Genomic DNA, 15,381 nt, shown 5'->3' with positions numbered 1-15,381 from the left:
GAATTTCGTATTACTAAGCTTGAGTTGTAAGCAAAGAATATCTTTAAGGTATTCTTTGCTTTGAATATATGCGCGCTAAGTGCTTCTGCCACACAATGTGTATATATAATTTGTTTTTATAAAACTGTCGCATTAAAGCGTATTCTACGTAAAATGTTGCCGAGTACTAAGTTATCGTGGTTGGTCTGAGTACTATAATTTCTTAAAATTTTTGTATTTTACATAAAATTAGTGTACAGCGGCCGCAGAATTTCATATTCTGTCGTTATATCCAGTTTATTACTCTCTGCTTAGCACCAGACAATCAATATCCGTAGTGGGAATATCACGGTTGTAGCAAACAAGATGTTCGCGAAGTGTTTGCTAATTTATAATTAAATAAAATTTATTATTTGTATATTCAAAACTACAAAAACGTAGATGTGTTGAAGGAGACTTTTGTTTATTAAATAAACAAATAAATTTGCTTACACTAATTTTATAATTCATTTATTGTGCCAAAGATCAAACAAATAAAAATAAATTCATTCAGAAAACAATTGTTGTTTCTGCAGTTACATGCATGCACACATTTAAACATTTGACCATATGTTTGTGTGTACAACGACATCGACATCGACTTCGTTGTTTGTTTGTATATATATTCTTATATATATGAACACAGTATTGTGCATAAACAGTGTATCCTCCGAAAACCTCCTATGCCGACGAAAAATATGAAAAAATCGATTCCAGACTCTTGCAGTTAATGTCAATTCAGTCAATGCAGGAAATTTATGTGGAGAAGAGTAAAGCGAATTTGCGCTATAATATTTTTAGAATTATTTTTATATTTGTAACAAAATGACGTTTTCAATAATAATTTAATTAAAAAAAAAATTATATAAAAATAAAAGAACCGCCAATAAATGTTTCGGAATATGCAAAATTTCTTTGTTGGCTAATGGAATAAAAAATATAGTTGTAATTGGACAAAAATCTTCCAATAAGAAAAAATTTTAAGGAAAAGTGAAAAGGAAATGAGAAATACGTCTTTGCACTGATACGACAGTAGCAGCAGCAGCGGCAGCAGCAGTAGGAGGCTAAACACAGATTTGCTGATGGAGACAAAAATAAATTTTTTTATGGATTTTATTATTGAAGCGAAAAATTTGCATGTTTTTATTTGTGCTGCAATTTTCAATTAAAAAAGTATACAAATATTTTTATTACTACAAAGAAGCAAAATTTTAATAGCGGTGAGTATGCTGAAACGGTTATTGTTGTTTTTGTTGTTGTGGTGGTCTTTTCGATAATTTTCATTATTGATCTCATTATTGATTTTTTTGTTTTACTATTTTTGTACAAAATCAATAAAATCGATATTTTTATTGTTTTTATTTTATTTTTTTCGTTGTTTTTTTTACAGTAACATTAAGTGAAACCAGCATAACTTTAAAAACTTGTATAAATTATAACAAAAAATTATAATGGCTGCTTTACCGGAATCCTGTGCTAATGGTGAATTGCTCATTAATGAAAGCGATTTGAAAACAACAACAAAACCCAATGAAATTGCAACAAACGAAACGGCAACAGTGCATTGCAGTGACGACACCGAACCTGCAACAACAACAACAATGAACAAATTTTCTATTCAGTCAGCGTGCAGTGCCGAAGACGTCAAGGAGACGAACACCGACTATGTCAGCATGGAAATGTATGTAAACATTTATTTTTGCCGGTTGTTTTAATAAAAAGACTCCCAACTTGACTTAGTACGCGACGAGCTTTTTGTTTTTATTGTTTTTTGTTTGTATGTTTATTTATTTTTTTAAGCCGGTAGCACTTAAATTCGTGGTTTACGCTAATTATTCATTGCGTGACAAGTGACAAATTCATATGAGAATTAAAAAATTAACTTATATTAATTAATTACCTACAAAGAATTAGGGGTGGCTATACCGTGTATTTTAGTGAGAAAGTATTTCCTTAAAATCCTAAACGGATATATTCATATTAATTTCGCAGAGAACTGTCGTGAAATTGGCAATAACATCTAGAATTATTTCACTAAGAGAAAGACTAATCCGAGTATGAGAATATTTTTAAGATTAGTTATGTACGATAGATTACCGGAATGCTCTGTCAAAAGTAAAAGTTCACCTTTGATTTTTAAAGTTAGTTATAATTTGTTTAAACATTTTTCTTACTATTTTCTTATTGAAACTACGTTCCGATAAAAAGAAATCCAAAATTCTCATTGAGGTACTCCGTAGAGATATCGGTCTTCTGCTAGGTTTACTTACAGGTTACTGTAAACTAGCGAACCATGCTAGAAGATTAGGTCACCTTTTCAATCAAATCTGTCATTTGAGAAGTCAGATAAGGTGTGGAGAAGACGATGAGAGTGCCTCTCATCTACTATGTTTTTGACTTAATATTTTAGGAGCCCCCATTCATGAGGACCTGAACCAATTACAGGACTTGACACTAAATAGCATCTTATGCTTCGTTAAAGGTTGTAGGCGGTTTTAAACCCAGAGTTTTTCCTATATATGCGGTAACACAATGAGCCAATACGCCTAAGTGGATCCACTAGGGATTGCAGGTATAATCTAATCGAATTTACTAAAAACTATGTTTCTGTTACAAATTTAATTTTTTCTTTTACTAAAGGCTTAATTAGTTGGTACGTACCGTAAGAACTTAAGTCAACGCGATCCCACCCACCCAATTCTCCCCATCTCCTTCCCCCTCCATCTCTCTCAACAACTACTCACTCATTTCCCTACGCATGTTATTGTCTTGTATATCTTTTCATGTTATCTACTTACACACAGGTTCCTGCGTGTTACAATAACAACAACAAGTCAGAGCAAAATACATAGGTATGGTTGATTGTGTATTTCGCTTTGGCTTAAGTTCGCTTAAGTTCTTACGGTATGTACCGACTAACTGAGCCTTAATAATTATTTTCCTGTTAGAAAATAGCTATTTTCTTACTAAAAACTATTTTCCTCCTAGAAACTATTTTCTTGCTAAAAGCATTTTTCCTACCGGAAACTATTTTCATGCTAGAATATTTTTCTTACCAGAAAGGTTTCTGAATAGCACTGAAACAATAAGATATGCAATAAATAATTTCTACAAAAACTGTAGAAATTATTAAAAAACTACAAATTATTAATTATAACAACCAATTACGGAATTTCGGCTTGACGCAGCATTCTTTCCAGGCATTTATGATGCGTGCACGCGTTCTCTAGACTCGTACATCAAGTGTGATTAATGCTTTCTCAACTTCTACAGCCCACAGAGACATGATCTAACTCTACGTTTTCTTTTTTCAACTACTACTACAAATACCTTTTTCGCTGAAGCATTTTGATCCATTTTCACATCATCACAAAGCCAACGAATTCACTGAATGTTAAGTCATTAAACAATATCAATGTCGATAAAGCCCGTACAGCTCATGTTTCATTGGGATACGATACGACAAATTCGTAGAAGACTAAAGATAAAAATCTCACTTAAAACTTTTCTCTCAGAAACTCCCAGTGCTGCTTTGTTATTCTGTGATAAGGTTCTTGCTCTTACGTCATACAGAAACGCAGGATGAGCGTAGAATAAGCGACTTATAAAGCCTAAGTTTTGTTTGTCGAGCGAGAGTTTTACATCCCAATTGCTTATTAAACCGATACTGGCACCTATTGGCAATTATGATTCTTCGTCTGATCCCCAGGCTGACATCATTGTTGTTTGTTACGACGGTGCCAAGGTAGATGAAATCCTTGATGAATTCGATTTAATATAATACAGCAACTGAATTTGTTAATGAACTTTTCACAACGATTTATTCAAAGCCAAGAGATATTTCTAAAAATTCAACTGGTAAACTCGATTTGGCTTTCCAAAATTATTACATTTCCAACTTCTTCTAAATGGAACAGAAAGAATCCAAATCCGGTATCATATTTTGTAAAAAACATTGAGTTTTTGCCCAACAGGGTATTTTATTTTCTGTATTTAACTTTGCATTTAAATGTTTTTTAAAGATTTAAGAAACAATTTAATTAAAGTTCTTATTTAAATAAATTGTATATATTAGATTAGTTATGTGCATCTTATACAGATTAAGTGATATCACATTCAATGCTATGTCATTATTACAAATTCTTTGTACATTGTGGTAGGTTCCTATTTATTTTGGAGTTTGATGTATAAAACTTATTTACTGGATAGTTATTTATCACAGTTATATGAATTAAGTCCATTAATACAGCAACGTAAATACGGGTTCAGATATGGTTGGGTAAGGGTAGAGTGAAAAGAAGGTTTGCATGAAATAAATAAAGGATATAGGGATGAGTAGATTTTAATTGAAATTAGCCTGTGTCATAGTGGACGAATTTAACCACTTTAAAAGGTCCATACTGAAGTAGGGGTTATTTATCAATCTCGATATTCTTTCGTCGCTTGTACCGATTGGAATAATACACTGTTCCCCTACTTCAGCTTATTTTGTCATTAATCTTATCCCTGTAATTAATCTTGTGCTTACTTACTGGCATTAGTACCAGTAACAAAGTTTGATATATAATTAAGCAGTATCAGTGATTTGCACTCAAAATTTTAAAATAATTATAGAACATCTAGACAAGACCCCTAATGTAATTAATAGATTATCCTTTCATTTCCTCACGTAATTTTTAATAAAAATATGACATGTAAATTAAAGTTTCTTGGTGTATTACTATCATTTGCATTATTTAACCCCGACATTTAAAAAATCGCAAGAAAATCCATTCTTTACCTGAATCCTTTTTGATTTTTAAAAGAATAACTTTTAAAATGTACCGACGGTTTTTTATACATTTTTTGAATAAAAATTTACTTTATTGAAAACTAATATTGATTAAGTGTATGATCCTGTATGACCTGTTACCATTTTTCGGGTAGCTGCATAATTCATTTGGTTTAAAAGTTCTGTTATTGATCGGTGAAAAACTTGGCCAGGCGATTTTCAGCGGATGTTCGGCTGGCCAATTTTTTACCGTTAAGAAAATTTTGCAGACACCGAAACAAACAATAGTCAGACGGTGTAAGGTCCATACTATACGGTGGATACATTAAAACTTTCCAACCAAGTACCTCAATACTGGGCGGTTTTCCTTCAGTACTTCGTTCAAGCGGTCGAGTTGTAAATAGTAGAGGATCGAGTTAACCGTTTCATCAGGCTGTATCAGCTCACAATAAACAATTCCTTTTCAATCCCATTAAACACTCAACAGAAGCGTGTTTTTCATCAATCTAGGGTTTAAAATCATTTTGTTTGGTCATCGACCTTTGGCCATGATCGCTTACGTTAGATATTCCTGTATTTAATCGATTATTCAACACCCACCAAATGATCCCATTTCGTTGCATTTCAGCAATGTTTCACTGATGGCAATTCGATCAATCAAATATATTTACCTTAATTCATGTGGAACCCACACATCTAGCTTCTTTATGTAGCATGTACTTTTTAAGTGATTACACTCTGTCGTGTGATTCATGTTTAATGCTTTTGCTATCTCTTGACAGCTGGCGCTTTAGTCTTGCTCTACCAATTCCAAATTTTTTCGGATTTTTCAATAACAGAGCGATGTGCATGAAAAAATATCTTCATCAAGAGTTAAATCAAGATATTTGCTAAATGTTCACACTGCTCTAAATGAAGTGCATCATATGTGTTATTTCATTTGTAGAGTTACAATATTTAAATTTTTGTTCTAACAAATGCTATTTCTTTTTCATTATCTTATATAATTTGTTATAAGAAATTTATTTTTCACAGAGTTATATTCGAAATTAATATCTTTATATAAAATTAATGCAGTATGTCTTCATTTATTTCTCTACTTCAAATTACCTTTTGCCTAAACTTTTGATTTTTGCTAACTGAATCTTTGTTTGTACAAAGCATTTGAGTAAATGCAGTAAAGTATCTTTTTTTGTTTTCATCCTCTAATTTTTTTTTTTTGTTTGAAATTGGAATCTTCATTTAACGCTTAAAAAAAAAATTTTTGACAAAATGAAGTTCTGTTTTATGTGTAATCTAAATATAACGAAAATAAACCATTCCAGAAATAAACCAGATAAATCACTAAACTCATTTCCTGCTGATGAGATACCTGAACCTATCAAAGTTTTAGATGACATCATATCTGAATTCGAAGAATCAGCTAAACCAGTTATAAGCAATGGAGAAAATCAATCAGAAGATGACGGTTATATGAGCCTTAGTCGCAAAAAGTAAGTAAATGTCATTCAATATAAATTTAATTATAAAAAATTTAAACAATTAAAGTAGTTTTTATTATTTATAAAAATAATGTAAGCAATAATTTAAATAATAAATAAAGCCCAATATTCATTTGTAGTGAACGTAAGAAGTCCTGCGAAGAATTGCCACAAACTGAAATCAATAGCTCACCCTTAGAGGTACATAAGAAGAATATTTCCAGTAATGGTATTGAGTGCCCTAAAAAAAATATTAGCAAATCTACAGATTCTTTACCGGATCAAAATATATTTCAAACTACTTTGGTAAGCACGTAATTTACATAATTTATATATATACTTATATATAATTTTATTTATTTATGTTATATAGCCTAAGGTTAAACCAACTGTTTCTACAAACTATTCAAGTCTTCCTTGCTGTGGCGCTCGTTCATCATCTGTGGATAGTAAAATACGTGATAATTGCAATGGAGAACGAAATAAACTTGGTATCGACATTAGTGCAGTGCACAATGCCGTACTACGTGGTGGCTTTGCTAAGCTACCTGGTATGTATATTATTAAATTATAATTCATAATATTCACTAATAATTCGTATTTTAAACTTCAATGATCATCGATCTGTAGTGATATACATTATTTACGATGTAAATAACGATTTCAACGTATTTAGATATTGGTCTGTAGAAGTAGAAGAGTTTTTGTATATATCAAATCAATTTAAAAATCCCTATAATGTTCTTTAGTGTCCTTATTTTTCCTTTAGTAAGAGACTAAGCATATGATGACCCAATAAAAAGTTTTTAAGAATTTCTAATTGGTTATTCTCATCTCTGTTAAGGAAACAAATGTTTCAATCTTCATTTGACGATTTGACAAGTTTATAAATTTGGTGTGGTTTGTTTCTTTACTGCATTTGATGCAATATGTGTTTCAGCTCAAATAAAAAATGTTCTTTTCCTTTAAAAATATATCTTAAGTTGATTTGATATTTCTCTTACCAAAACGTTAGATCCAGTAGCTATTATTGTATTAAAATATAAATCAATTAAATATTTCTATATATTCACAGGCCAGTGTGAGTTATATTTTGTTTTCAAAAATAAGAGTTATTCTTGATTTTTATATATATAAGGCAAAAATAACAATTATTTGTGCGTTTTAATTTAAAAAGTAGAATGTAAGAGTTATTTTTGATGAATATAATATAAAGCAAATTTAATTTTTTTTTTGAGTTTTATTTTAAAATGCGAATGATAACAGTTATAAGCTGATTTTTATTTTTTAATGATAACTGTTACGGTCCCTGATTAATAACTGTATTTCATTTTACCACGAAAGAACATGGAACAGAACAAAATAGCTTTCTACCATGAATTGCAAATGATTCAACTTTTTTTAGAAAGACTTTTATGCTAGAATAGATAAAGTCCTACAAATGGTCTTACGGTCGATGTTGCAAAGATCTTACCATCTTTGACAAAATTGCCCTGAAAGTGGGACTTTCATCCACCAATGCATTCTTACTCCTATATAATCCCATTTTCTCTCCAACAACTAATACTCATCCACATTCTCATGTGTCCCACTCATGTATTCGTCTTGTGATTCTTTACAACAACAACAATAATGTATGTTATGATTATTTTTCGTTTTAAGATGATTCCCTTTTGTTTAGGATATTGTTGTTCAGCGCGTTTAATAGATTTTTGTGCCCACTGGTGGTCTGAACCATTTATTTAGTTCACAAATGGTTTATTAAATATGTTATCACAAACTACAACAATGGTTCAATTATTGTAAATTATTGGAGGTCAAACCCAGTTCTGTATAGTATTATATTATAGTTCCGTTTTTAACATTTTTATCAATATTTCCCAAAAATATATATAAAACTTTTGCCATATTTTTCTTTTCAAATTTAAACAAATTTAACATATATAGTTACGTTCTTTATCTATCTCTTTAAGTTTATATTAATTTTTTTCCAAAAAATGGAAATGCAGATTTCATTTATAAGCTATAGAATTCACTTTTTCTATTCAATGTTAATCAAAAATTTATACTATTATAAAATTTTAATTAATATTTAATACTCATTTTATTTTTTAGAACCCATTTTAAATGAGCATCCAGTAACAATATATCCTGGTCGCTATTCACCGCCTACAGATGGTAATCGTGCCAATAGACCACAGCGTTTAATATCGTCTGTGCAAAAACATAAAGAAGTCTGCCATATACTGAATCCAGTTTCGTCAATATCTTCCACTTCATCATCCAGTTCAAATAGTACATCGTATTCTGATAATAAAACAAATGGAAAACTGATAAAAGAAGTAAAAGTCAAAAGTAAAAATGACAAAAAGAAATATAATTGTGCAGATGAAGATGATTACTCCGAAGATTCATTAGATGATCAATCCTTATCACCATTATCGGTTTCAAATCAACAAACTCCTAGTAAACAAATGAGCATCGCATGGGAAATATCTTTTAAAGACAGCAAAATAAAATCAAAGTTGCATCCACATAAGAAACATGCCAGAGAGAGTGTAAGTGAAAAAATAATAATAATTACATAAATCATATATTATTTCTAAAGTCCAGAAAAAATTTAATGTATAAATTTAATAAATAATAATTGTATTTGTATTTATTTTAATTTGTAGGCGAAATTTCCAAAAAGCCACTCTGCTTCACATAGACATATCGTCGAACAGCCATATGTCGATCAGTTACCAACCGCAACAAAGTTAGAACATGGCAAAACGCTAACAAATAATTTAGGTCCATCTTTATATTTAGATGATTTTGAAGATGATTCTTCCACAGAGAAATTGAACTGCATGTATCGACATTCAAATATGTTGGGCAAAGGCACATTTATTATACGACGTGCGACTAAAAAGTCTCCTCCAAAAGCTGTTGATATATTTAAATCGACTCAGCAATATTCAGAAAGTGAAAGTTCAACTAGAAGTGAAGATAATGATGAGTCCTCAATTAATGAAGTATACGACGAACCTGATCCAATTAAACAAATGTCTGCACCATTAAAATCACCTAGGTGAATATCATTTTATATAATTTTATGTTATATGTTATTATAAATATTATTATTTATTAATAGGGAAAGACTATCCTTGAATATTGAGCCTCATCATCAAAATGCTTTCCAAAAGGATACTCGTGTTAGTCCACTTATAAGTAGTACTGCAACGCCGCCAGATGGTAATAAGAATTTATTGTATATATATATATATCATTATTATAAAAAACTATTTTATAAATGTGTTTTTTAATGTTTTATTATTCAATGCTAATATTTATTTGTATAAGATACTGATTATATTATTTTTATTATGTAGGATTTACGAAATTGTTAACTAAAGAAATGTCAAGGGATGCAGATGTTTTACTTAGTACAGAAGAAGAAAGTTCTCATGACGACTCAAGCAGTAGAATCGATAATTTTGATATAGTCAATAGTTTTGCTTATAAAAACAGCAATAATGCTATAAATACTAATAACAATAGTGCCATAAACAAAGAGGAATTTAAAGGTTAGAAATTTGCATTTAAATAAAATTTTATATTTTCTTATATTATAACTTATTATAAAATACTATATTGTTTATATAAGACTACATTAAAATGAATATAGAGCATATCTGAATTTATTGCTACTTAAAAATATTTCATGACTATAAAATAATCGAAAATTCGTAATACTTCGAAAATCTATTATCTATTTCATCTATTACAGACATACATACCACAAGCACAACTCCACATACAGATTTGGCACCAACACTGGAAGAAGATGAGGAACAGTATAGCGATTTTAGTTATAGTTGTGCACCACTTAAACAAATAGAAAATAACATAAGTGCACTTTTACGTGGAGAAATCGCTGTGGTACGCGTTGGTGATGTGGTGCAACCAAAACGTACTTTAGAATTTCGGCCCGGTGTACACAAATCTGAAAGCGCCAAAGAGATGTTACTTTCACAAAATGCATTTGGTCCTTTGCCACCTTCACCACCTTCATCCAATCCTGATTTATTTGTACGTATTGAACTATTGAATCTTATTTTTGATAAAAAGAAGAAAAACAAATCCAGTACGATCAGAACTGCATTAATAATGATCTAAATTATATTTAACAATATTTATACCGTACAATACAATTTTTATATATTTAAAAAAATATATATTTGAAATAAATGTCTGGCTAGATCTTGAAAATATAGAATTTTTAAGAATAGGCAAATATATCAATTCGCGATGTTTTAAAGTTGACCAGATAACTACTTTGATTATCGCCTAAAGTCGATTAATAATTATTTTTATATACTTATATACTTAATATATAGCCTGAACATATTTATAATTATATATTTGAAATAAATGTCTGGCTAGATCTTGAAAACATAGAATTTTTAAGAACAGGCAAATATAACAATTCGCGATATTTTACAGTTGACCAGATAACTACTTAGATTATCGCCAAAAGTCGATTAATAATAATTTTTATATACTTTTATATACTTAATTTTTATATACTTAATATATAGCCTGAACATATTTATAATTATACATTTGGAATAAATATCTGCTCAGATCTTGAAAACATAGAATTTAAGTAACACACTGAACATTTTTACCTTCTAATTATAATTTTTATATACTTTTATATACTTAATTTTTATATACTAATATATAACCTGAACATATTTATAATTATATATTTGAAAGATATATCTGGTCAAATTTTGAAAAACATAGATTTTAAGTAACATACTGAACATTTTTACTTTCTCACACTTTAGTTCATATTTTATATAAAGTATATTAATATATGTATGTATTATAAACATAATATTTAAACTAAATTTAACCAACATATTATAATTTAACGTTTTAATTATTAGGATTACGATGCTTTACCCCCTCTGCCACCATCTCCGACAGATATACCCACTGATGGTCTACCTACACCTTATGCAAAAACAACTACAACGGCTGCTGAAATACATAACCAATCACCTGGTGAAGAAATACGTACAAAAGACAATAAAAGTTCATTACGACGTTTAAAGGATGATTTGCCATTATCTCCCCCAACATTCGAAAATATACCGCCTGCTGTACCACCACATCGCGGACATTCTGTTAATACAATAAAATCATGGTCAATAGATTCAAATTATAGAAAAAAATCACCAAAGATTTTAGGCTATGGTAGTGGAATCACTACACCAACTGGTTCACAAATGCCTACTTGTGAAGCCGGTGGCTATTCAACTAAACGCTACGTTTCTTATGGTACTAAACGAAGTTTAAAACAATCTCCACGCGAAGAACATCGATTGCAAACATCTTGTAGTCTTCCAGAAACTCCAATATTTGCTAGAGGGTAAGTTGTGTATATTTTAATACTTTTGATATATTTAATATATTATATTTTAATATATTTTAATTCATTTTATTTTAATATATAAATTGTTTATTCATTTAATTGATATATTCTAATTTTTATTAGCTGTGACATACCACGAACTCCATATAGACGCTTAAATGAGAATACAGTTAGTGGTTCTCGCACTGCGCCCAGATCAAGTACATCTCACAGTATAAATATGGGCAATTCAATTGTTGGCATTTCTGGTAAGCATATACAATATGTATAAAAAGTTTTATTTATATATATACATATATATATATATATATATATTTATGGCTGATAATTTTATTTAAACATTTTTTATATATAGCTGGCAGTAATTATGGCACTGGCATGTGTCGCCAACGTTCCATGAATCATGCTTTGGCATCAAATGAAATGCTTAGACTATCTGGTGTACCTGCACGTGGTTGGTATCCAAAACAACGATCCATGCGACCTGCATCTACCGAAAATATTGACCGTTTATCATCGGTACGTGTTTGGGATAGTGCTGCTGGCATGTCTGGCACTGGCCATTCAAGAAAGCCTTTAACATTACCTCCAAATTTGACACCATCATTTTTAAATAAATCACCACGAGAGGCTTTAAGACGTGTTACTAGTCTCTTAATAACGAAAAAAAGTAAGTAAAATATTTTATATTTTATAAAAATTTTATTTTTAAAAAAATTTAATAAACATAAACATAAACAAATAACTGTTTAACCAATGTCTGCATATATATAATACAAGGATCTATTAAAAACGTTACAGTGATTTTGATAGTCCACAAAATTTAATACTTTATATATATAAATTTCTTTAACTCCTAGAATTAGGGCCGCATCAAAATTTTTCCATACAAAATGGTTATTAGATAAGAGCTTCAATTATCTCTCCAACTTCCCTGCATACATGACACTTCTATATCCGTTTGTCTGTGCGCCGGCCTATCCGTTCTTCGGCTCACCACAGGGTTCTACTTGAACGCCATTATATGTGGTGTCACTGATTGGTCTAGGCAGAGTATGACCTACCCAGTCTCACTTGGGCTTTATTATCTCAATCCTGATTGATGTTTGGTAAGTGATAGAACGTAGCGTGTTTCGCCAGAAAGACTTCACGCTATCGTCTGCATAAGATGATGTTGGCTAATGTGATAGAATAACGTTTCTGTATCAAAAATAATTGCTTGTAGTCATATTTTATGCTATTGTTCGACTTTTCTCTAACCTACAGTAGAATGGAAATATTAAGAAGTATTACTCAACAAAAATCGTTCTGTTCTTGGTAAGGCATGTCTTTTATTCAGAAAGGGTCTCTTGCAGCACTAAAAATCTGTTGAGATTATTGTTGTAGTTAACCGTAATGGGCGTGGTGAGTGACAATTTTGAAGTTTGTATTAATAGGTGGCTTGAATACATAAGCTAGAGCACTCCTAAAACCAGTGCTTTATTAGGAGCCTAATTTCTTATTCTTTTCTTATTTTAAATATAGTTAAATGATATTTCTTAATTTTTTCTTTATATTTTTTTACCGTTCTTTGTAACCAATTATGTCTTATGTTATGTAACATATGTCAGCACATGAAGCTTTATATTAACTTTGTGTGACGATGAATCACACTTTTACATCCGGACCCGGATTGATCTTCAATTTTCATCTCACTCACTACAATCCACCTCTTTTCTCTATCCCCCCCCCCCTTCCCCACCTTTAACCACAACCCATCCCATTCTTTGTAATCATCTTGTAAATCTTCTATTATTGTTGTTCTAACCCGTCGGGATCTGAAAAGCAGATATTATGTAAGGAATATAAGACGAATACATGGGTTTGGATGTGGATGGATGGTGTTTAAGGTAAGGGTGGAGGGAGAAAGGAGGCGGGGAAAAAAGAGGTTATAATTGAAATCAGCCAGCTGGGTCCACCTGCAAAAAACCAGCCACTTTAAGAGGGTGAGTCCAAAGGTCAATTGGACTTAGATTGGTATGTGCAGAGAGACAAGAAAACAGATGGGCGACTTCATGGGGATAGAGCTGCAGTAAATCCTTTCATGTTCTCTACTTAAAGACCCCAGCGGGGTACAACAATAATAATATGGATCGCATTCATATTTGCCTAGACTATTTTGAAAATTTCACAGTAACGGTTCATATCCTATGCAATGAAACGAATTCAACTATGTGAAGCTTTGTGTTGGCTTTCTGCGATAATGGCATATGCTCATGCTTGTGGTGATAACTATTTTGCGTTTTCTTAATAAGCCCGACAATATTGGTTTTAGATTTTCTGTTTTTTATGCCTTCTAACAATGACCATTTCGTCGCCCCTAAGGATAAGCCGCCGGCCTATTTAACATCCACAATTATAACTATTTGGTTTTTAACGGCTGTAGTAAGAAAGTGTTTCTTCGTGGTTGTTATAGACATATATTTGATCTTATTAAGACTTATCTTGAGACCGACCATTTTAGCGTTTCTAGTTAGTTGCAAAAGATTTTCTTTAACTCCTTGGAGTAGGCGTTTTATTTACTGCTTGAATATTTTTCAATAGTCGCAAAAGTTTTTTTTTGACTCGATCAAATATTTTAAATTTTTTATTTATTTTGAGACCGATGACTTACTTTATTGGTGACTTTATATCCGCGCATTGCTAGTCAAAAACTTTTTAATTTTCTAATCCGATATGCTAAAATATAATAAATGATATTATTAATAAGTGAAAAATAACCCAATTTTATGTATATTTTTTGTTAATTTTTCAGAAAATACAAAAGAAAGGAAAAATAAACCTCCTTATAACGAAAACACAATAGAAACACCGCCGAAACCTTATGAAACTGGCACATGTAAGTAAATTTTTGCTCAATAATAAATACAGTCAAATTCCCTTAACTCGAATCGTCAAGGGCACCTCGAGTTAAGAAAAATTCGAGTTATAGAGATAGAAAAATGCAAGAAAGAGTTGTTCAATGTTCGTACATGGGAGTTCGAGTTATGGAATAATTCGAGTTAGGGGAACTTCACTGTAATAAAAATGTAAAATAATGCTTTACTTTTTTTAAATTTTTCACAGGCTCATCCGCAAAGGATGCGTCGCGTGGTCGCCAGCAAAATACAGGACAACAAAAGCTTCAGAAGAAAAAAGGTCTTTTTAAAAGTTTTTGGAAAAAAACAAAACATTTTTCACTAGATCAGTAAATTTAATAATATCCTTGCCATCCAAAAAATGAAATTTAAAAAATTATTGCACACACAAATTATATATTTATTTTCACCGTTATATTATATATATATATACACATATTCAAATTAGTATAAATATCATGTTTTCCAGAGAACGCATTTTACAAAAACAAAAACAAAAAACAAAACAAAACAAAAAAAGTAAAAAAGAAAATATATATACATTTATAAAGAATAACATATATATATATATGAAACATACAAGATACACATGCACAAAGCCGGGAATCTAAAGACTGAATTTAAAAAAAATTACTATTGAAATCCATAAGCGTGTCAAGTTTATACCTTGAACTTTCCTGACTTTGATGATGTACTCGTATTGCATTTAGTAGAACTTAAAGCAGCTAAATTTTCTATTAAAAAAGAAATCTTTAAAGCAACATCGTAGACATACTTTAACGTTAC

General features: G+C 30.5%; 1 protein-coding gene across 1 annotated transcript; it reads left to right on the top strand.

Moving 5' to 3' along the window:
• The first annotated feature begins 304 nt into the window (after positions 1-304).
• LOC119688066 lies at positions 305-14,929 on the top strand. Its single transcript, XM_038102699.1, has 15 exons — positions 305-1,238; positions 1,409-1,699; positions 6,115-6,282; positions 6,411-6,576; positions 6,644-6,821; positions 8,386-8,828; positions 8,946-9,343; positions 9,407-9,507; positions 9,645-9,839; positions 10,043-10,344; positions 11,211-11,695; positions 11,822-11,946; positions 12,054-12,368; positions 14,493-14,576; positions 14,804-14,929. Exons 2-15 carry the CDS (start codon positions 1,470-1,472, stop codon positions 14,926-14,928), a joined length of 3,315 nt encoding a protein of 1,104 aa, XP_037958627.1. The 5' UTR covers positions 305-1,238; positions 1,409-1,469; the 3' UTR covers position 14,929.
• The last annotated feature ends 452 nt before the right edge of the window (positions 14,930-15,381 follow it).

Source organism: Teleopsis dalmanni, chromosome X, assembly GCF_002237135.1.
Source record: "Teleopsis dalmanni isolate 2A chromosome X, ASM223713v2, whole genome shotgun sequence".
NCBI classification, from domain to species: domain Eukaryota; kingdom Metazoa; phylum Arthropoda; class Insecta; order Diptera; family Diopsidae; genus Teleopsis; species Teleopsis dalmanni.
Note: the sequence above shows the minus strand (reverse complement) of the source record. Positions and strands in the feature narration are given on the sequence as shown.